The following is a 21089-nucleotide window of genomic DNA, read 5'->3' as shown; positions in this document are numbered from 1 at the left end:
GCCCGACGCGGGGCTCGAACTCACGGACTGTGAGATCGTGACCTGGCTGAAGTCGGACGCTTAACCGACTGCGCCACCCAGGCGCCCCCTAAAACTTTTTTAAAGAGTGCCAAGTGGAGGGGCACCTGGCTGGCTCAGTCAATACAGACTCTTGATCTTGAGGTCGTGAGTTGGAGCCCCATGTTGGGTGTGGGGCCTTCTTTTAAAAAAATAAATATTTTTTTAAAAGAGTGCCAATAGAGTTCTTTGTGGTCTGCAAAGAAACTGAACACTAAACACCATTAGCTTTATGATTAAAAAATGTAAATGTTAACTGAACCTGAAAGATCAGATATATTGGGTTGGTATATTGCATCACTACTCAAAGAAAAATTTTGTAAGAAAGTCACTGTAAAATCCACTAGCTTAAAAAGAGAAAACTGGTGTAGACAGCTTTGTTTCACTCCCATATCTGTGAAACCACAAATCTCTATGATTGACAAAGAATAGCCTAAATAAATAATGTTGCTAAAGCTAATCGCTAATGAGTAATAGGAGATAACTGGGTAAGGAAGAGTGTGAAGAGGAAGGCACACAGAAAGAATGGACCAAGCAAAAGTACTGACACATGGAAGGATTTGACATGCTCAGGGTCAGGGTCAGACCATTTCTGAGCTCAGAAGAGCATCCATGAATCACTGCCAACTTCTTTAACCACTGATTCTGCCCACCACCAAGCTCCCTGGATTTCGTCTGTGCCTATGATAAAGGCTAGACTTACTGCAAGTGCTTTTTTCTTTTTTCCACTTCCTCTTTTTTCGCCTATTATTATTTTATTAGGTCGTTCCTAAATCAAAGCAGTAGGAATATAGGTTACGGGCTACCCAGTAAGCTGATGGGAACAAAATGGCCAATTTACTTCCTGTCAGTCTAACTTAACAGTGTGTGGTATTTAAAACAGTGAAATGTAAGTAACTTTCATCACACTTTGCTAATTATTTTGAAATTGTAGCCGAAGGGGTGCCTGGGTGGCTCAGTTGGTTAAGCGTCTGACTTCGGCTCAGGTCATGATCTCACAGTTCATGAGTTCAAGTCCCGCGACAGGCTCTGTGCTGACAGTTCAGAACCTGGAGCCTGCTTCAGATTGTGTGTCTCCTTCCTTGCCCCTCTCCCACTCGCACTCTCCCTCAAAAATAAACATTAAAAAAACTAAAACAAAAGAAATTGTAGCTTCAGGTTGAGTGGATATAGATACTGAGGACTGTGCTAGACCTCACTCAGGGGCTCAATAAATATTTACTGCTTATAGTTTCATAAAGTTTTGGCGGGAATAATTTTGCTAGTGCCAGTAGATTTGCTACCACTAGTCTTTTTCCTGTATTTTCTGTAAATTGGAAGTTGTCCCACTATTACAGATTCTAAATTTGTTCATTTGGTTCAGATGGTGACCACCAGATGACTCCACTATACAAGTGTATTCTCTTTATCATTAGGTGAATAATCTGAGGAACAATATTTTGGTGCCAAATGTACGCTCCCAGTTCCCAGCAATGTGTCATCAAATGGTTTTAAAGCCCATTGACTATTCTTGCCTGAATTAATTATTTCTTTAGGATTTTCATAATTGTCATTTGCTAGTGATATTATTTATTCTACACTTATTTATTGGCACCCTATTATAAAGAAGAGTTTTTCCTCATTAATCAGGAGTGAACCATAATTCTTCTAAAAGAAAAGATACGGGGCGCCTGGGTGGCTCAGTCGGTTGAGCGTCCGACTTCGGCTCAGGTCACGATCTCGCGGTCCGTGAGTTGGAGCCCCGCATCAGGCTCTGGGCTGATGGCTCAGAACCTGGAGCCTGCTTCCGATTCTGTGTCTCCCTCTCTCTCTGCCCCTCCCCCGTTCATGCTCTGTCTCTGTCTCAAAAATAAATAAATGTTAAAAAAAATTTTTTTAAAAGAAAAGAGAGAGAAATACTATTTTCCCTTTAATAAGTAATTTTCAGAGTAACTTGACATAATAATCATTTCCAATGATGAAAAATAGTCCTCCACCCCCTCTCTCATCAAGTATAGCTGCAGTCATAGATTTTTACCTATTGAGTATTTACAATTAATTGTTGCCATTTTCTTTTTGATGGTAAAGTTACCCCAAATGTGGCCTGTGGGAGATCCTTCAAGCTGGCTCCTGTGTCTTTTTAAAATTTATTTTTGAAACCTGGATATACAAACGGACATGGCCAGACCATATATAAAAATAGAATTGTGACCCACAGCTGGCAGCAACCTGCCCAGGAAATCAACCTCCTTATCTGCAACAATGAGCAAGGAAGCCAGCTTCCTGTAAGGCGAACTTGGAGGAAGCCAGATTACTATCCCAAGTAGTAATTCAAGCAGCTAAACAACACCTTCTATAACAATCAGCTCAAAATGGCCAGGGCTTGATTAAAAACTCACAGCTTCCCTAATTTTTGTCTCCACTTCCAACTTAGAATTAACCAGAGAAGGGGCGTCTGGGTGGCTCAGTTGGTTAAGTGTCTGACTTCGGCTCAGGTCACAATCTCACCATTTGTGAGTTTGAGCCCCACGTCAGGCTCTGTGCTGACAGCTCAGAGCCTGGAGCCCGCCTTGGATTCTGTCTCCGTCTCTCTGCCCCTCCCCTACTCGCTCTCTGCCTCTCCCTCAAACATAAAACATAAGAAAAAAACTTTTTAAGAATCAATCAGAGAAAGTCAACTATGCACCCCAGCCAATCACATAGGATGCCCTGCTTCTGCTTCAGCTTCTCCATGCCAACAGCCCCCAACAGGGCCACCTGAAACCATTCCTTTTTTTCCACTGTGAAGCCTTCCCGCTGCTCTGCCTGCCTTTAAGTGTCTGCCAAGTGCAGTGCAAGTGATGGGGCGGGGCAGGGCGGGGCAGGGGGAGGGCGCCTGGGTGGCTTAGTCCGTTGAGCATCTGGCTTTGGCTCAGGTTAGAATCTCACCGTTAGTGAGCCTGCATCGGGCTCTGTGCTGACAGCTCGGAGCCTGGAGCCCACTTTGGATTCTGTGTGTGTGTGTGTGTGTGTGTGTGTGTGTGTGTGTGCGCGCGCGCGCGCCCCCCTCCCCTGCTCATACTCTGTCTCTCCCAAAAATAAATAAACATTAAGAAAAATTACTAGGAAAAATGCAAGTAACAGTGCCTCTCTTATAGCAAGCTCTGAATAAATAGCCTCTGCTTTTCTCACTTGGCTGGTCTTCATTTATTTCCACGCTTTAACGAGGTATAACAGACATACATATGAGGGTTAACTTATATGAAGTGTATGTATGTAACAAATATGTATACTTTATATGAGGTAAAAGTGACATTAAGTGTACCCATTTTAGTGCTGCAGTTGAGGAATGTTGACACACATATGCAGGCACACACACATATACACATGCACCTGGGTAAGCACTTTGTGATGTACAATGTTTTCATAACCCCCAAAGTCCCCATTCTCCTTTCCAGTCAATTTATGCTCCTTCCCTCTCCTAGCCAAGCATGGATTTGACCTCTATCACTGTAGATTAGTTTTGCCTATTCTCCTAAGTTCTGGTGACAGATCTTCATTAGCCTAAGCACTTCCTTTGCATTCAGGCACCAAGTGTCTAATTCATCCTGTACTTTCTTTGCTCCAGAACTGGAATCGGCCAGTTCTCCAAAGAGCTTTGTATCTATTTAGAGATAAATGGAATTTAGAAACTACCATGCAGGGGGCAAGAGTGCTCATTGTTACAGAAGGTGACTAACCATCCCTTTGCCTCTGATGGTGCCAGTTTTGACACTGAAAATCCACATCCTGGGAAATCCCTGGGGACAGTTTGTCCCCCTACTGCTTCTAGGCCATTTTGGTGCACAGAACTAGGAAACTTATTTTTAAAACAATATGCTCAAAGTGATACCTCCAATTTAAATTATAGGGTTTTTTTTTCTGAATTTTCTTGATCTTATAGTTGTACCTCATTTTCTCTTGAAGTTCTATACATTACTACTTGTCTCACCCTACAATATGTATAGTTTCAAAACCACAGCAACAGTATTACCATTAATTATAAACCACTGCGAGAAGCCTAAGATTTCTTTGCCGTTCTTTTTCGTTCTTAGACCATCTCCCACCACAGATATTGTCGGAGTACTATGTTCAAAAGCCCTGAGGGAATAATTCATTTCTCTGGGTAACAATAGTTAGGTTACCAACTTGATTTAAAGTTAACTTTGTTTCAATTTGTTTTCAACTTTGGGTTTACCCTCTTTCCTTTTTTACTTACTTTTTGGCTATATAAAACTTTTTTTTTTAAGTGTGTGGTTTTTATTTTTTTTTTAAGTTTATTTATTTTTGAGAGAGAGAGAGAGAAACGGCACATGCAAGCAGGGGAGGGGCAGAGAGAGGAGAAAGAATCCCAAGCAGGCTCCACACTGTCAGTGCAGAGCCCAACATGGGGCTCCATCTCAGGAACCAAGAGACCATGACCTCAGCTGAAATCAAGAGTTGGATTATACCTAACCCACTGAGCCACCCAGGCGCCTCATCTATATAAAACTTTAAAAATTCAAAACCAGGGGCCCCTGGGTGGCTCAGTCAGTTGATCATCCGACTTGGGATCAGGCCATAATCTCACACCTCATGGGTTCGAGCCCCGCATCAGGCTCTGTGCTGACAGCTCAGAGCCTGGAGCCTGTTTCGAATTCTGTGTCACCTTCTCCCCCTGCCCCTCCCCTGCTCACTCTCTGTTTCAAAAATAAATAAACATTAAAAAAGTTGGTTTTTTTTTTTTTAATTCAAAACCTCTGTAGGTAACCGTTTTTGTTTCTTGGATACCCTTCCAAATTTCCAAACAAGCTCATTCCAAAGCAACTCATTCTTTTTTTTTATGGCTGCATTGTATTCCACTGTATGGTTGTATCTTGTCCAAACAGTTCCCCATTAATGGACATCTGGGTTATTTCCAAACTCTTGTTATGACAAATGATGCTGCAACAAATCATCTTGCCTACATGTTGTTTCTATTTGTGGAGGTGTATTCTCAGAATAAGGTTAGGGTTAGAAGCAGAATTGCAAGATGTAAGAATTGATGCAATATAATTTTGATACTCCATAGGGCTTCAATGATTTTCCCATTGCCACCAAAAAATTTATGACCACTGTTTCTCCAGAGCCTTGTGATTTCAACGTGCGTTTCCATTGTGAGGACAAACAGCCTTTTATGTTTAAGGACCACTGATAGATATTCTTTGCTGTGAATTGTCTGTTCAAGTTCTTGCCCAAAAATTCTCTTCGGATTGTGGTCTTTTTCAGTCTTTAAGATTTCCTGTGAGTTGCAAATATTTTCTCTATACTGATCTGGGAATATGCCATGATCCCTTTGACCATCTGGAGTACACTTTAATCTTATCCTTATAAATCCCCTCATTTCAGGACACCTCCTTTAGGGATAAACAGTCTGGCAAAGCCGGATAAGAGGCAGATCAATCAAAAGAATTTCTGACCCCTTGTAGGACGTGTAAGAGATTGTTTCGCGTTTAGCAGGTAACACTGTCGTTCTTATGCAATGGTCCGGGTGACAAAGTCTTGCGTAAGGGAGTATGTTCAAATTACAAAACTTATCTGGTTCGTTAGAAACTCACAGGGTTCGCCTTCCCTTAGTTTCTGACTTTGCAAGGTGCCCCTAGAGCTGCTGACACAGGCACAACCCCCATCTCCTAGACAATAGCTCCTCGGTTTCGCCACGAGATGTCAAGGTGGAGACGGACCAAGAGGCCAGGAGGCTGCGCTTCACGACAGAAGACAGAACGCTGGTTTCTGAGGCCTCAAACATCACGGCTTAGTCAAGCCTAAACCGACCCACCCACGGCCTAGTTCCCGAGGTAGCACCTGGCCCGCCAGCGCGCGGAAGCATCACCGATGGGCGCTACACCGTACAGCAACCAATCACGCGCCGCCTGGCCCAGATTCCTCCGCCAGAGGCGGCGCTGCAGCCGCAGGTGGCCGGCCAGCGCATTCGCCCCGCGCCGCCAATCGCGACCCCCGCCGCCCTTCCCGTGATGCCCCGCGGCTGACCTCCGACCTCGCCTCCCACCCCTCCCTGCGGCCCGCTTCTCCCCCGGCCCCTGCTGAATTTGCCGCGTTCCGGAGGCTGTGGGGCGTGCCGCCGAGGCGCAGCTCCCCCCGTAGCGCCTGGGCGGGTGCCGTCCCTTCGTCTTTCCTCCCCGTGGCGGGGCCTGGTGACGGGCCGGGGGCTGCGGCCGCGTCCGGGAGGCGACTCGGTGAGTGAGCCGGCCGCTGACAGGACCGGGCGGCGATGAGGGCGGGCTACGGCTGCGGCGCTTTAGGGCCGGGCGGTGGGCGGTGCGGCGCGGGGCGGGGCGGGGCGGGGCGGCGGGAGGAGCGGGAAGGGGGTGGGGCGTCGGGGCCTCGCGTCCTCCCTCAGCGCCATTTTGTAGCAGCGAGACCCGCAAATAAAGGGGAGCGCCGGGGCTGCGGCGGGAGGAGGAGCGCGGGGGCCGGCGGTAGCGCGGTCTGGCCGCCTGGGAGGTGAGCGGGCAGCGCGGCCTTGGCCTATGTGACTGGGCGGCGCCGGCGCGGCCTCCGTCTGGAGAGGTAGGTGCGGGCCGCCGGCGGGAGCGGCCGCGAGGACCTCCGGGTCCCGGGGGCTGAGGCGCGGCCGACCCGGGTAAGGGGTGGGCAGAGCCCGGAGGGCGATTCGGGGCTCCCTGGCCCGCCGGCCTCCCGTTAGCTGCGCTTTCTTCTCGCCTGCGGGGACACTTCCGCCGCCCCGAGGCCATTTTGCCTTCGGCCTCCGTCCCGGGGGCGAGGCAGGCGCTCCCGCGGGCCGGCGATACCGGGAGGCCGCCCCCTCGGTGTGCGTCGTGTCCCCGCCTCGGTGTCGCCCCCTCCCACCTCTCCGCGGGATCCCGAGGGTTGGCGGCACTAACGAGTTCATTAAGGGAAGGAAAGCCGTGGACCAAATTTCACGTCGCGCAGTAGGTTATTGCTGCAGCTGCGTCCTCCTGTAGACTTCCATTTTTGAATGGTTGCATGCATTCTGAGTAAAGAAAAAATTCTTTATTGAACTCGAGGTTTTCGTGAAATTTCGGGGTCTCACCTTGGGTCTTTCCAAGGCTGCTGTTTACTCCTGTCGTTCAGTAGCATCTGATGAGGCTAGTCGGCGAAAGAAATTGCAGTCCACCAGGTGGCATGTGATAAAGGATGAAGTTAAATTTGAAGGGTTTAGGTGCGTGTCTTTCGGGAGTTCTTTTAGACCTTACCTTGTCTTGAACAGGTAGCTATAGCCAGGTAATCAGGATTCTCCTTTCTCACTGGCGGACCTTAAGCAACCTACCTAAATTTCTAAGTCCCAAAGGACGAAAGTAATAATAAAAATGTGTCCCCGGCACTGTTGATGTTTTACTTAGATTATGTAATTTATAGAACTTAGTAGTATCTAGTTTTCCTGATTCAATTTTGAGTCCTACTTGCTCAAAATATTTTTTGTGTTAGAAATGAGTTGGTGTATGCGATACAGAAAATCTGTGGCAGCTCTACGATGTGGAGACGAGAGCTGTAATGATTTGTACAGTACGTTACAGCTTTCAAAGTCCTTTGTGTTCTTGTATGTACGTATGTACTTGTATGTATATAGTATAGAATCCCCTAGAAAGTAACCTTTACCTGATATGGTCTTAGCATTTTCATATAACTGTATGTTACCTCGCTCTTGAAAGAAGATTTTGCCGTTAATTAGCAAAACAATATCCAGATAATGTTTGGTTTTATGCTTGTTTTTTAAATTATGTGGGTTTTTTTTTTTACCTGTTTTCTGATACTCAGATTATCAGAAAAACTTTTCAGTATTCCCATAATAGTATATTCCATCGGGTATTAAGCTGGTCCATCAGATTAGAACTCCGAGCTATAAATATTCTCCGGTCTTGACAATGTAGTTGTTGCGTTTTGGTTTAATTGTTTTTAATGCATATTAAACTTTTAACGTTGATATTTTGTTTAAAAAATGATTTGTGTAGCATTTTTATGGCACTTGGATGTTGAGATTTCCAACACTATGTGAGGCAGGCAAAATTGGTATCCTTTTTTTGCTGATTTGGAGACTGCAGCCCAGAGTTAAGTGACTTGCTCAAGATCCATGACTGATAAGAATCAGGAAAAGGTGGTTTTCCAGTTCCTAATTAGTACCCTTTTTACCTACCACAGACCCGATGTTGTATGCTGTCAGATTATTAGTTTCTTGAGTTTAGTTATGATTAGGTTCAGTGAGGTACATGCTTTCTTAAATTGTGTTGGCTGGTGTTCGCCTAAGAGAGAACAGAGTTGCATAACTTCGGGTCATAATGCTAAGAGCCAGGGAAGTACTGGGATCTGGGATGCTAGGCACCTAGCCAACCAAAACTGAACTCTCCATCATTAAATGTTTCTCATTGTTAAGGCATTAAGAGTACATGGTGGTTCTGAGATCTGAATTTAAGAGGTTATCCCTGAATTAATCCATAGGAATAACTGAAACCTTTACATAATTAAAAAAAATTTTTTTAATGTTTTTATTTATTTTTTAAGGAGAGAGAGACAGAGCATGAGCGGGGGAGGAGCAGAGAGAGAGGGAGACACAGAACTCGAAGCAGGCCCCAGGCTCTAAGGTGTCGGCACTGAGCAGATGTGGGGCTTGAACTCACGAACTGTAAGATCATGACCTGATCTGACGCTCAACCGACTGAGGCGCCCCCTATCTTGCTTTTTTTATATTCTTAGATTAATTAAGCTTAATAATTATTGACGATGGGAGAGTGGGAGAATAATCCATCTTAATCAGTTACCAACTTTTGAGAGGTGTGGCATTTGGGGTCCTAACCCCCAATTTATTAATAGCTGTTTTGACCAGAGCTAATCACCAGATGACTCGATCATTTTCATCATCTAGAAGATGGGGACTAACTTTGATTTTGGAAAGTTTTGATTATTAAGCATGTGACTCATAGCACTTAATATTATATTCATTTCGGCCCCCCCCACCCCCCCCCAAGATTCTGAATTTAAATCTAGATATTTCAGTCATTCATTTTTCTGATACAAAAGTAGATGGTTCTAAGAACCTGGAATAAACATTGTCTTTATGAATCTAGAATTGATTTTAGATGGCTATTGTGCTTGTCAGTTGAAATTTAAAAGTTGCCTAAGGCAATAATAATTTTCTTAGTACATTCATGTAATATGAAAGACAAATTTAAGAACCAAGTTCTATTTTGACTATATAGTTAAATATTGATGCTTTTAAATTTAAATATGTCCTAATTTGCCTTTTCCCTTTTTTTTTTTTTTTGCTTTTGACTCTTGTGGCATATTATGGATTCTCAAGGAAAGAGTGACATTTCAACAGCTACAAATCAGGGAGGGATTTCTTTCAAAATGCTTATACTTTGAATTCCCAAGCCACATACATATCCTATAACGTGTGGAATGACCTGTGACTCTGAGAATTGACATGAAATGCAAACCTTTATACAAAAACTACATTTATTTCTGATGTATGTCACAAATTTACATATTTAGTTTTATAAAGAGAATACAGATATTCGTTAAGCTGTGTGTAATGAAAATTTGCCCACCATCAAACATTTTAGAAAGAAAGAGAACATAAACCAATGTTAAAAATTTTAACAGCTTGCTGTTTAGAATTCTAAAGATTGGAGATCACCAAGCATTCTGCAGTGGGGCTTAGAAACAAAGACGGGAGTATATCTTGATAGTTATCCTCAGCCTGTGAATTCTCCTTTCAGTTTCTTCAAGAAGTAGCGACTGAAAGTTTTTATTTTTTTGATGGGGAGAAGGAAACTAATAATTGCTTATTTTGTGCTGGTCACCATGCTAAAGATTAGTGTTTATCTTTAGAAGTAGCTGAATAGTTTTGAGCCTTGGTGGTGGTAATCCTTTTTGGGTTGGGCAAAATGGGCTCAGAAGTTCTGTTTTTTTTTTTTTTTTTTATTTTCAAAGTTTGCCACTCTCTTAGATAAAAGCAGGGTTATTAGAATTTCATGTGTTTCCCAGTCCTTTAAATGCCCTTTAAAAACAGTTTAGCTTATTCATTGCTAATTACGTGTTTAATTTTATTTTAATGGAATAATCTGAATACGTATTAAAAGAATGAACCAATCTGGGGTAAAATGTCATGTTATAGAAGCATTTACTAGTTTATAAACTGGAATTTATGTTTAATAACAGCCATAATGCTTAAATTTTACAACTAAAATTCTGAGTAGCTGTGGTGCCCATTTAGCAATACTGTGGATTACCTATCCACAGTGATAAATCTAGCAGTTTTGAAACTGTCACTCATAGCAGTGTTATCACAGTATCTGTTATATTAGGTTCCATATTTATTCTCAAGATTTTTACTGTAGGTCATCTTGGGTTTTGCGGGGGGGGGCGGAAATTAGATTGGCTTATTTAGTTCACTTTTATGATTTCATTGGTAATTGAAGCAAATTCATTTGTTCATACTTCCATTCAGCATGTTTGCGTGTCTCCGCTGTACTGTGCCATCAGCAGTGAATAAAACAATTCTAATGGATCTTATTTTATAATTGGGAGAAACAGATAAGTATGCAAAATATCAGCTAATGATAAGAACTATGAAGAAACATAAAGCCTGATGTGAGGGGATAGTAGGGATCAGTGCACTATTTTGAGTGAGTTGGGTGCCTTTAGAAGGAGTAGTGACTTGCAGAGGCACATGTATACTAGTTAAAAATGGCTAGAAGTTCAGAGGGCCGGAATTGTCTTGTAGGTTTTTTTAAATGTTTATTTATTTTGAGAGAGAGAATCCCAATTGGAATCTGCTCTGTCAGCTTGGAACCCAACAAGGGGCTTGAACTCAAGAACCTTGAGATCATACCTATGCCGGAAGCAAGAGTCAGACACCTAACCAACTGACCCACCCAGGTGCCCTTCATCAGTTTTTAAAAGTTATTTAGTTTATTGACATTTACCTGTTATATTTAGCTCAAATGGGAAATTCTAAGGAAATGCCACGCTTGCTTTCTGGGTTCCAGTAGGTTGCAGTCTAGTAGAGTGAGTACACTTTGAACATACAAGTAGACCTCTGAGGACAAACATGGTGAAGGTTTGTTTCCCAGATGATTGGAATCACTGGTATCACGTTAGGAGAGTCACTAAGCAGCTGTCTGTTACTTCCAGCAGAGAGTATACACCGGGCAACAAGAGGCGTAAAGTAAACAGGGACCCATTTAAAGGGGAAAAAAAAAAAAGAAAAAAATATACAGATTTTATATCGTAGAAATAATGGTCATGTCTTCATAGGTTTTGGTCAGCGACTTGGTCAGCTTCTTAGTTCAGAAACAGATAACCTCAGATTTTTGCCTTCTGCCCCCAATAATAAAATTATTAAAGAAGGAAGAATTAAGCCAGCAATATATAATACCAACTTACGGGTTTTTTTTTCTAAAATGTACTGATTTCTTTAACACTGATTTCTCTAGTCTGAAAATGAGGTTTTAATGGCAGCATATGATTAGAATGTCTGATTTACACAGTTGGGATTGTATGTAACATAAAAAGTGATATTGGAAGATTATCTCCTTTTGAGGACTCTCAAATAGTAAGAAGTCAAGTAGCTTTTAAAAATTCAGTTTTAGGGGCACCTGGGTGGCTCAGTCAGTTAAACATCCTACTCTTGATTTTGGCTCAGGTCAACATCTCGCTGAGTTTGAGTACCACGTGTGTGTGTGGGTGCCCATGCTCTCTCAAAATAAATAAATAATTCAGTTTTAAATTATGAATTCTTTGGTTAATTTTTTTATTGAGGTATAATTGATGTATGTTTAGCTTCAGATGTACAATATAATGGTTCGATATTGGTATATATTGTGAAATGCTCACTATAGTAAGCCTAGTTACCATCTGTTACCACAGTTAGAAAGTTTTTTTCCTTGTGAAGACTTTCGAGATTTATTCTATTAGCAACTTTCAAACATGCAGTACAGTATTGCTAATTATAGTTACCATGCTGTGTGTTACATCATTGCAACTTACTTCCTTTTGGCTGAATGTTTAATAGTTGGGATTTGTAATAAGTGTGGGTAAGTAAAATAAATATAAAGGAAGTTTAAAATATAAGGGGAAGATTCATGACAGTGCTGTTGGAAATAAAACTTAGGAATGAGTTTAAATTTGCTTGTGTCCTTATTTGAACAATAGGAGGTATCAGAAAGTGTTTTCAATAAGCATAATAAAGTTACTGAGAGTAGTTCTTCTATATAACCTGTCTTTTGCAACTGGGTTCAGTAAATTTTGTATACGTTTATAAAAAGCTAACTTGACATAAATTCTGTGGCATAAAATTAAGTAGTTTGGGAATATTTTTATTAAGGTGTATTATATAATGTATATAAGTATTCATTGTACAGTGGTGAATTGTCACGATGATGACAGAGTCTACTTTACTATAGCAACCTAATGCTGTAAAAGGAAAGACTTAGCAACTGGTACTACCCTTCCTATTCTTGCGGAAGATGTCTGGGATACTGCCTGAGGTCAGTATCTGAGTTTAGTACAAAGCTATTGCTTCCGTAAGGTTTCTCTTTCTCATCGGACAGTTGTAAGAATGCATTGAGAGTTACATTTCTGGTCAATCCTTTATGGGAACATCAAAAGGAATGATCAGTTTTTTTTACAAAGGAATTCTTAAAAAACCTAAAGACAGTAGTAACAAAAGATGTTAACAAAGGAGAAGATGGATGTGGAGTAAACTGGAGCCCTGTGATATCTTTGTAACTTTTTTGTAAATCTAAAACTTAAAAAATAAAAGGTTTTTAGGGGCACCGGTTAACTCATGGTTTGTGAGTTCAAGTCCCGTGTCAGGCTCTGTGCTGACAGCTCAGAGCCTGGAGCCTGCTTCAGATTCTGTCTCCCTCTCTCTCCACCCCTCCCCCGCTCAAGCACACGCTGTCTCTCTTTCTGTCTCTCAAAAATAAATAAGCGTTTAAAAAAAACCTATGAAATAAAAGGTTTTTAAATAAATAACCTAGTGATTAACTAAGTTCCCTAATTGGTTTAGAAAAGCCAGTATATTTTGTTCCTACCTTAACTGGGAGAAAATCAACCGAACCTCTGCTCTCTGCCTCTTTTTCCTAGGATTCAAGATGACCAACGAGGAACCTCTTCCCAAAAAGGTGTGTTTTTTTCAGCAGTTTTTTAAGCACTTTGTGTTTGGGGGGAGGAGGGTGGTTAATAGAATTAAAGGGACTGTCCTTATTTGCTTATTGTTCATTCTTTTGCCTTATAACACTAATAGCATTGTGGGTGTATAATGTGTTAGACATAATCTTATAGGGAGTGTATTTTTAGAATATTTTGAGTTTTTAAAAGATTTTTATTTCTATGGTCTACTCTTAATCTTTGTTTTACAAGTAATTCCATCTACATGACTATAAGTGTCAAAAAAAGATTCCTTCACAAGTTCTTATAAGTTGCTTATTTTTTTTTCCTACTTTTTAAATCCCTTTGGTTGTGTGTTAAAACCACTTCTGTGTTTTTCAAGAAAAGGTTACAGCTAGTTCTTAGATCCTCCCTTTTCTCTGAAGTTTGTTTGTTTTCTAGTCTTATTTTCTCCTTGTCCTATATCCCTAACTTAATTCAATTTAGTCAGTTACAGAATTACAAAATAACATTTTCCTAAAAGTAATTTATAATTCAAGTGGGAAAGCAGGGTATGTACATATTAAGCAGTGAGTATTTAAGTGAACACTTAAGGTGGAATTCGTCTTTAGTTTTGAAGTTAAATTATTCATGAAATAAAGAATTGTAATGTGTTTTAATAATCAGAATTGTGTGCTTTTTGTTAGACTTTTAATGTATTTTGGTACAATGATTTTCCCTTTTCCTTTTGATGATAGTACTATTATACTGGTTAGTGTTGCAGTTTGAAGCAAGTTTCTTAAAAAGGAAACTAATAAAGCATTAATTTCATACTAAAGTAGGAGAGGTGTCTCACCTGTATAGTCTTCATTTGGTATAGAGAAAACACACAATGTTTCTCAATTTACAAAGCAGTTTCAGCTAGTTGGAATATTGTGCTCATTTTTTTTTTTAACTTTTTATTTTGAAACAATTACTGATTCATAGGAAGTTGCAAAGAAATGTACAGGAAGGTTCTGTGTGCTCTTCACCCAGCCTCCTTCAGGGTTAATTTTGCATAACTATCAGAATCTTGTATAACAATATGAAAACCAGGAACTTGGCATTGGCACAATCCACAGAGCTTGTGTGTGTGTGTGTGTGTGTGTGTGTGTGTGTGTGTAGCTCTGTGCAGTTTCTTCGTGGGTAATTAAATGTAACCATCACCACAACGAAAATAGTCAACCGAACCATTACTAATAAGCCTCCATTTTGCCACTCCTCCATAGCCCCATCCATCCTTTCCCTCTCCATCCCAAAGCCCTGGCAACCACTAATCGGTTCTCTATTTTAGTAATTCTGCTGTTTCACAAATGTTACACCGAAGAAATTATGCAGTATATATGTCTTTTGGGACTTTTTTTTCCCACTCAGTAAAATTTTCTGGAGGTTTGTCCCAAGTTGATCCATAGACTGTTTCTTTCTTAACGGTAAATACAGTATTCCAAGGGTTTGGATATATTGTAATTTGACCTGTTGAAGGAAGTTTGGGGGCTATTACAAATAAAGTTGTGAACATTCACTTACAAATTTCTGTATGAAAATAAATTTATTTCTCACGAGCAATGTATGACACCCAGTATTTGGTGTTACTACTGTTCTTTAAAGCCATTCTAATCAATGTGTAGTGATAGCTCATTGGAGTTGTAATTTGCATTTCCTTAAGAATGATGCTTATAGGGGCGCCTGGGTGGCGCAGTCGGTTAAGCGTCCGACTTCAGCCAGGTCACGATCTCGCGGTCCGTGAGTTTGAGCCCCGCGTCAGGCTCTGGGCTGATGGGTCGGAGCCTGGAGCCTGTTTCCGATGCTGTGTCTCCCTCTCTCTCTGCCCCTCCCCCGTTCATGCTCTGTCTCTCTCTGTCCCAAAAATAAAATAAAATAAAAAAAAAAACGTGGAAAAAAAATTTTAAATAAAAAAATGTGAAGAATATAAGAACTAGTAGTATTCAGTATTTAAAAGTTTTAGGAATTGGGTTTCTGGGTGGCTAAGTTGGTTAAGCGTCCAACTCTTGATGTCGACTCAGGTCCTGATCTCATCGTTCCTGAAATGGAGCCCCGTGTTGGGCTCTGCACTCACAGCGTGGAGCCTGCTTGGGATTCCTTCTCTTCCTCCTTCTACCCTTCCCCTTCTCAGGCATGTGTGCGTGCGCATTCTCTCTCTCTCTCTCTCTCTCTCTCTCTCTCTCTCTCTCAAATAAAAATAAACTTTGGAAAAAAAACTTTTAGGAAGAGCAGTCAGTTCATGTTTTAAATCTCTTTATATAGGTTCGACTGAGTGAAACAGACTTCAAAGTTATGGCACGAGATGAGTTAATTCTAAGGTAAAAAAAATTTTTTTAACCAAAAATATAAAGCACTTTCTATAGAACATACTGTGATTCTATCCTGTAATTATCTTCAAGTTAGACTTTTCTTTTTAACGTTAACGCATCCTCAAATCACTTAATGTACTGTCGAACATAATATGGTCTGTTCGTTGTGTAAACATTGAAGGAAGTATAACACTTCACAGAACTAAAGTACTAGCTTGGGTAGCTTCTAGACTAATAGGTAACTTGAGGTTTTCTTGAGGGAAGATACTCAGAATTTTAACTGAAAGCATTTGTACTCCATGTGTATAACTTGGCTATGGGGAGTAACCCTGCTTTCAGAAGGCTTTTAGTTTGACAAGTATATGGACTTGTTTTGATGTTATTTTTTCCTTTTCTGTTCAACGTGTGAAAAAGTTGTAGTCCTGAAGGATGACAAGTCTAGTTATGGAAAACATCTATCATTTGCTGATAGGCAAAGTTACTCTTTCTCAGAACTGACTTTGGTCAGCTCTTTTTCCCATCTGCAGGTTAAAGGAGTTGAATTAAATTATTTTTAAAGGTTACTTTAAGCTCTAAATTTCTATGGTTATTCTGTAAATGTCTTTGGAAAGCAGATTGTCAAGAACAGCATTAGGGTTTTTTTTTTTTTTTTTTTAATGTAAAATATGATCAACACTGGTTTTGTGTTGTGTAACTTAAATGTGTTCTTTTTGCATTTTATTACTTTGGTAAGTTTTTTACATGATAGTTTTTAGAACAAAGATTTTTCAGGGCACCTTTGCCAAGGTCATTGAACTTTTTTCTTTAGAACTTTCCAAGTGATTTTTACTTGAATAAGTAAATTTAATTGGCTGGAAGTAGGGGAGAGAAAAAAGGTGTTTTATAAGATGGGCAGGCACAGATGACATGTTCCATTGTTAACTAGAATCTGATAATTTCCCACCTCCTTCAGCTACTCTATTGTAGACAAGCTTTTTATCTTCTTCGTGCAGAGGACAGTTTTTCCATTGCATACATTTATTTTCCTGCACATGAAATTTAAATCCATAGTATTCTAAAACACTCTTATCCTCCTGCTGAGGTAGTCCCTTGTTTATGATAATACTGCCATTCACATGTTGATACTCTCTGTATATTTGGTTGGTGTGTGCAGTCTTTTTCTTGATTCATCTGTAGGGGGAGAAATCAGTACTATGATCTTAATAAAACTCATGGTAGCAATTTTTTATATTAAGTTACCTTTAAGGTTTTAAGTCATGTGCAGTTTATATTCTTGAGGTCAGTTTAACTTCTCTTTCTTCAGGGAATTCTCACATATGACTTTTAAGTGAATTTTTGTCCTCATTAATTCTCCTGGTGATTTTAAATCAAGTTCTGCTTATTTAACTGTTCTGTGTTTTTTCTGTCATCTTGATAAGGATGTTTTTGGCTGAGCTTTTATATTTTTCTGTTCCTCTAAAATAGTTGTTAATGTGGCTTCCACAAAAGATGTTTATTCATCTCCAAACATTGAGTGAAACTCCTGTTTGTGTCCTAGGTTGTAGGGCCCGTAAAAATAAGCATGCCTTTGACTGAACAGTAGTATGAACAGTAAAAGGTGAATTTGCTTGGTATCCTGGATTTTTTTTTTTTTGTTCATTGTGTTGTAATGTTAATATCTCGTAGCAAAGTTTTCAGAAGTTTTTGAGGTTTTGTAGAAAGATTTTCTAAAATCAAGGGTACAGTTGACCCTTGAACAACACAGGTTTGAACTGTGTGGGTCCATTTACGTGCAGATTTTATACAGTACAATACTTGAAATGTATTTTGTTTTCTTAATATTCCCTTTTTCTAGGAAAATTTTCTGGCTTTATTATAAGAATATAGTATATAATACATACACAAAATACACGTTATTCAAGTGTGTATGTTACTGGTGTAAGGTTTCTTGTCAACAGTAGGCTATTAGTAGTTAAGCTTTTTGGAAAGTCCAGAGTTATACATGGATTTTTGAGCATGCAGGATTTCTCCTCCCTAAACTCCACCCCACATGGGTCAGAGGTCAACTAAATTTTGAATAGCTGTAACTGAAGAGCAGCTTGAAAACAGCTCTTCAAAAGAGCAGAAGAGTAGACATTTGGGGCAGGTTACTTTTTGTTGCGTAAGCATAAGTCTGGGGACCTTGTTTATCAGCAATAATAGCCAAGCTAACATAGCTTGTATTTTGAAGGTAGAGGAATATAGCAAGGAAGAAAGGTTTCCTCATACTCTCATAGCGTATGGCATTTATGCAGATTGTTTCTGCCAATTAGATATGCTTTAAAGAATAGTTCTGAGAGAGAGTATATTCTCTCCCCCCTTTTTTACGGGCAAAAATAAACGGAGTCACGTGATATTTTCAGAAAAGAGCTAAGATAACCTTGAGTCCCTTATAAGTGGGCACATTTCTTAGGTGCCATTTGTTTGAGGTGGACAGCATATCTGAAAGCGAGTTGTTTACTCCGCTTTCTTAATCCAGGCATGTGCTGAGCATCAGTGACAGCGTCCTGTAAGGCCCATGAACTGACCTGGAGGAGCACACTTAGTATATTCTCAGCAGAGAACACTTTGTTCTGTGTTTCCTTTTGCCTAGTTCCTATAAGTTGAGAAGGAATAATGAAGTGACTAACTTTATTATTGGTTAAAAATCAGGTAGTGAAATTCTTGGCATTACTTAAATTTATAAGTTTATACATTTAGTAAAAGCAATATCAGTGTAACAACTAATATGTGAATTTATTTTTGTGCTAGATGGAAACAATATGAAGCATACGTCCAAGCTTTGGAGGGCAAATACACAGATCTTAATTGTAAGTTTTTAAGTTTCCTGAAGATTACATGAATATCTCCTTTTAGATTTTTGTTAAGGAAAATTTTTGTTGCAGGATAATTGGTTTTACTAAGCAACTGTAATTTTTGTTTAATGTTTATTTTTGTGAGAGAGACAGCACGAGTCGGGGAGGAGCAGAGAGAGAGGGAGACACAGAATCTGAAGCAGGCTCTGGGCTCTGAGCTGTCAGAGCTCTCAACCTAGAGCCCGATGTGGGGCTTGAACTCAGGAGCATTGAGATCATGACCTGAGCCAAAGTTGGACACTTAACTGACTGAGCCACCCAGGCGCCCCAGCAATTGTAATTTTTATTCAAGCATTTCATTCCAGAATTCTGTCCAAGCATTCACTGTATTGCTGCTGCAAAATAGGTGAATGAGCCGTGATCTCTTTTCTTTAATTCCCTTCGTGTGCAGTTCTTGGGAAAGACCGACATCTAATAATCATATGATAGCGAGACTGTTTTAGTAGAATTACATACAAGTGTCTGAGAGCATAGATGGGGAAACTCAACAACTACTTGAACTTTCCTTGATGTGTCCCTCATTGCTTCCGCAGAAGAATTGGAAGTGAAACATGAGTTTTTAGTCTTAGAAAGGAAGTACATAGAAGCACACACAATAAACTTGTAAGAGCTTCAAGTGTAACAATAGATATATTTACAGATTTTTCAAAACCTGCTGAAAAATAATACCAACAAAGTTTATTAGTTTCAAGCCATTTTAGTTTTTGTCACTTGTCACTGAGTTAAGAATAACATACTATTTGTGAACATAAAAAACGATACAGGGGCACCTGGGGGCCTCTATCGGTTAAGCGTCCAACTTTTGATTTCAGCTCAGGTCGTGATCTCCTGGTTTGTGAGATCTGTGCTGTGAGCATGGAGCCCACTTGGGATTCTCCCTCTCTCTGCTCCTTCTCTGTTCCTACATGCACTCAGTCTCCTCCCCCCCCCTTTCTCTCTCACACAACACACACACACACACAGTAAATAAACTTTTTTAAAAAGGGTCAGTATAATATAGGGACACCTGGGTGGCTCATTCGGTTGAGTGTCCCAACACAGCCTGCTTGGGATTCTGTGTTTCCCTCTCTGTCCCTGCCCTGCTTGTGTGTGTGTGTGCGCGCGCACACTTTCGCTCGCTCGCTCTCTCAAAAATTGAAAAGGGCGGAGGGGGACAATATAGTTTTTCAAGTCCAGAAAGCTTAATAACCTGAAGTTTCAGTTACTATATGACTATATTATAGTCCACACACATTAACATTATGAGAGCTTAAAGTAATAATCGTGCAGTTTTTGGCATATTTACATTGAATAGGTTAAAAACAATATAGTCAGGACTTTGTCAGTGTGTTACAGTATAGACAGATGCAAATAATGAAGCTTCCCATGTTCTGGGAGATGGATCGGACAAGAATAATGTAATCCCATGTAGGATGAGGTGGCTGTGGGCCATGCTAACACCACTGCCTCCTGAAGGAGCACTCGTGATCAAGAACACATTAGGATAGAAACTAAAGACTAGATGAATTTTTTTGCCTTTGTTTTTTTTATTCTTGACAGAGGCAGTCGGAACTTTATTTGGGTAGGTCAGGTTGATCTTGAAATTATATGTCCTAATGTTTGGGGATTTTTTTTTTCTTCTAATCATCAGCTAATGACGTAACTGGGTTAAGAGAGTCTGAAGAAAAACTAAAGCAACAACAGCAAGAGTCTGCCCGCAGGGAAAACATCCTAGTAATGCGACTGGCTACCAAGGAGCAAGAGATGCAAGAGTGTACTGTGAGTATTTCAAGTGGTTTAAGTCTTTTGGCGAAATTGGGTTTTAGTCTGCATTATGACATGTATTCGTAGTTAGCGAATTTTATATACTTGCTCGTAAGTATAAACGCACATTTTGTTGAGATAGATCAGCTTCATGCGATAAATATGCAAATTGTAAAATCTTGGGCGATCACCCTGTTGTCGGATTTGAAGTTTTTTTCAATGGCCAGGAAGTTCAAAGTTTTCAGTTACTTTCCATGATACAATAATCAGCATATTGATTCAGATGTTTTTTAGTAGGTTGGTATCTGAGAGTATAAGGAGCATTTGCTCCTTTCTAAGCAAGCTGTTTCTCCTCTGCTCTCTTTACCTCTCTGTGCATAAAAAAACTTCTTCCTGGTATCAGCAACCTCTGCCATGTCTGCTTTTTTTTTATTTATGTATGTATTTTTTTCCATGTCTGCTTTTAATTGTTAATAGCTTTCATTTGTACACAGATCTGAAATCCATTGACATGTTTGATCATTTAGGTCTGGTTGGATTCAGGTTCGATTTTATGCTGTCTTCAGTAGTCTCAGTTATTCCTTTTTATTTAGTGTTTGTATATATGTTATGTAAAATAGAGGTAGCTCTATCCATGTTGTTACTAATTTTAAAAATCTGAAATTTCTTAAAATTTTATGTATTTAAAGTAATGTATCTTTACACTCGATGTGGGGCTCAAACTCATGACCCTGAGATCAAGTTGCATGTTCTTCCAACTGCCAGACAGGCAGCCTGAAAATCTGAAATTTTCTTGAATTCTTTTGTGTAATCTCCATTGGTCTGATACATTGTTTATTAAATCTAATGCAAAAGATAATATTCTGGTCACTGGAGACTCTGATCATAAATGGGACACAGTCCTATTCCTAGTTGTTTTCTCACTAATAAAATGTTTTTCAGGGTTCAGTCACAG

General features: G+C 40.1%; 1 protein-coding gene across 3 annotated transcripts in view; it reads left to right on the top strand.

The window, feature by feature from the left end:
• Positions 1-5962: 5962 nt before the first annotated feature.
• Positions 5963-21089, top strand: part of WTAP (WT1 associated protein) — a 26399-nt gene continuing 11272 nt past the window's right edge. For 2 of the 3 annotated variants that reach the window (XM_040448732.1, XM_040448734.1), the window contains exons 1-5: positions 6432-6603; positions 13165-13202; positions 15472-15527; positions 18288-18346; positions 20022-20149. In XM_040448732.1, the coding sequence (XP_040304666.1) occupies positions 13173-13202; positions 15472-15527; positions 18288-18346; positions 20022-20149 (273 nt within the window). In that variant the 5' untranslated portion in view covers positions 6432-6603; positions 13165-13172. Of the gene's footprint in view, positions 6270-6431; positions 6604-13164; positions 13203-15471; positions 15528-18287; positions 18347-20021; positions 20150-21089 lie in introns of those variants that run through there. The other variant, XM_040448733.1, reaches the window with a different exon arrangement.

The sequence above is a fragment of the Herpailurus yagouaroundi genome, unplaced genomic scaffold, assembly GCF_014898765.1.
Source record: "Herpailurus yagouaroundi ecotype Mexico unplaced genomic scaffold, PumYag 198, whole genome shotgun sequence".
Classification (NCBI taxonomy): domain Eukaryota; kingdom Metazoa; phylum Chordata; class Mammalia; order Carnivora; family Felidae; genus Herpailurus; species Herpailurus yagouaroundi.
Note: the sequence above shows the minus strand (reverse complement) of the source record. Positions and strands in the feature narration are given on the sequence as shown.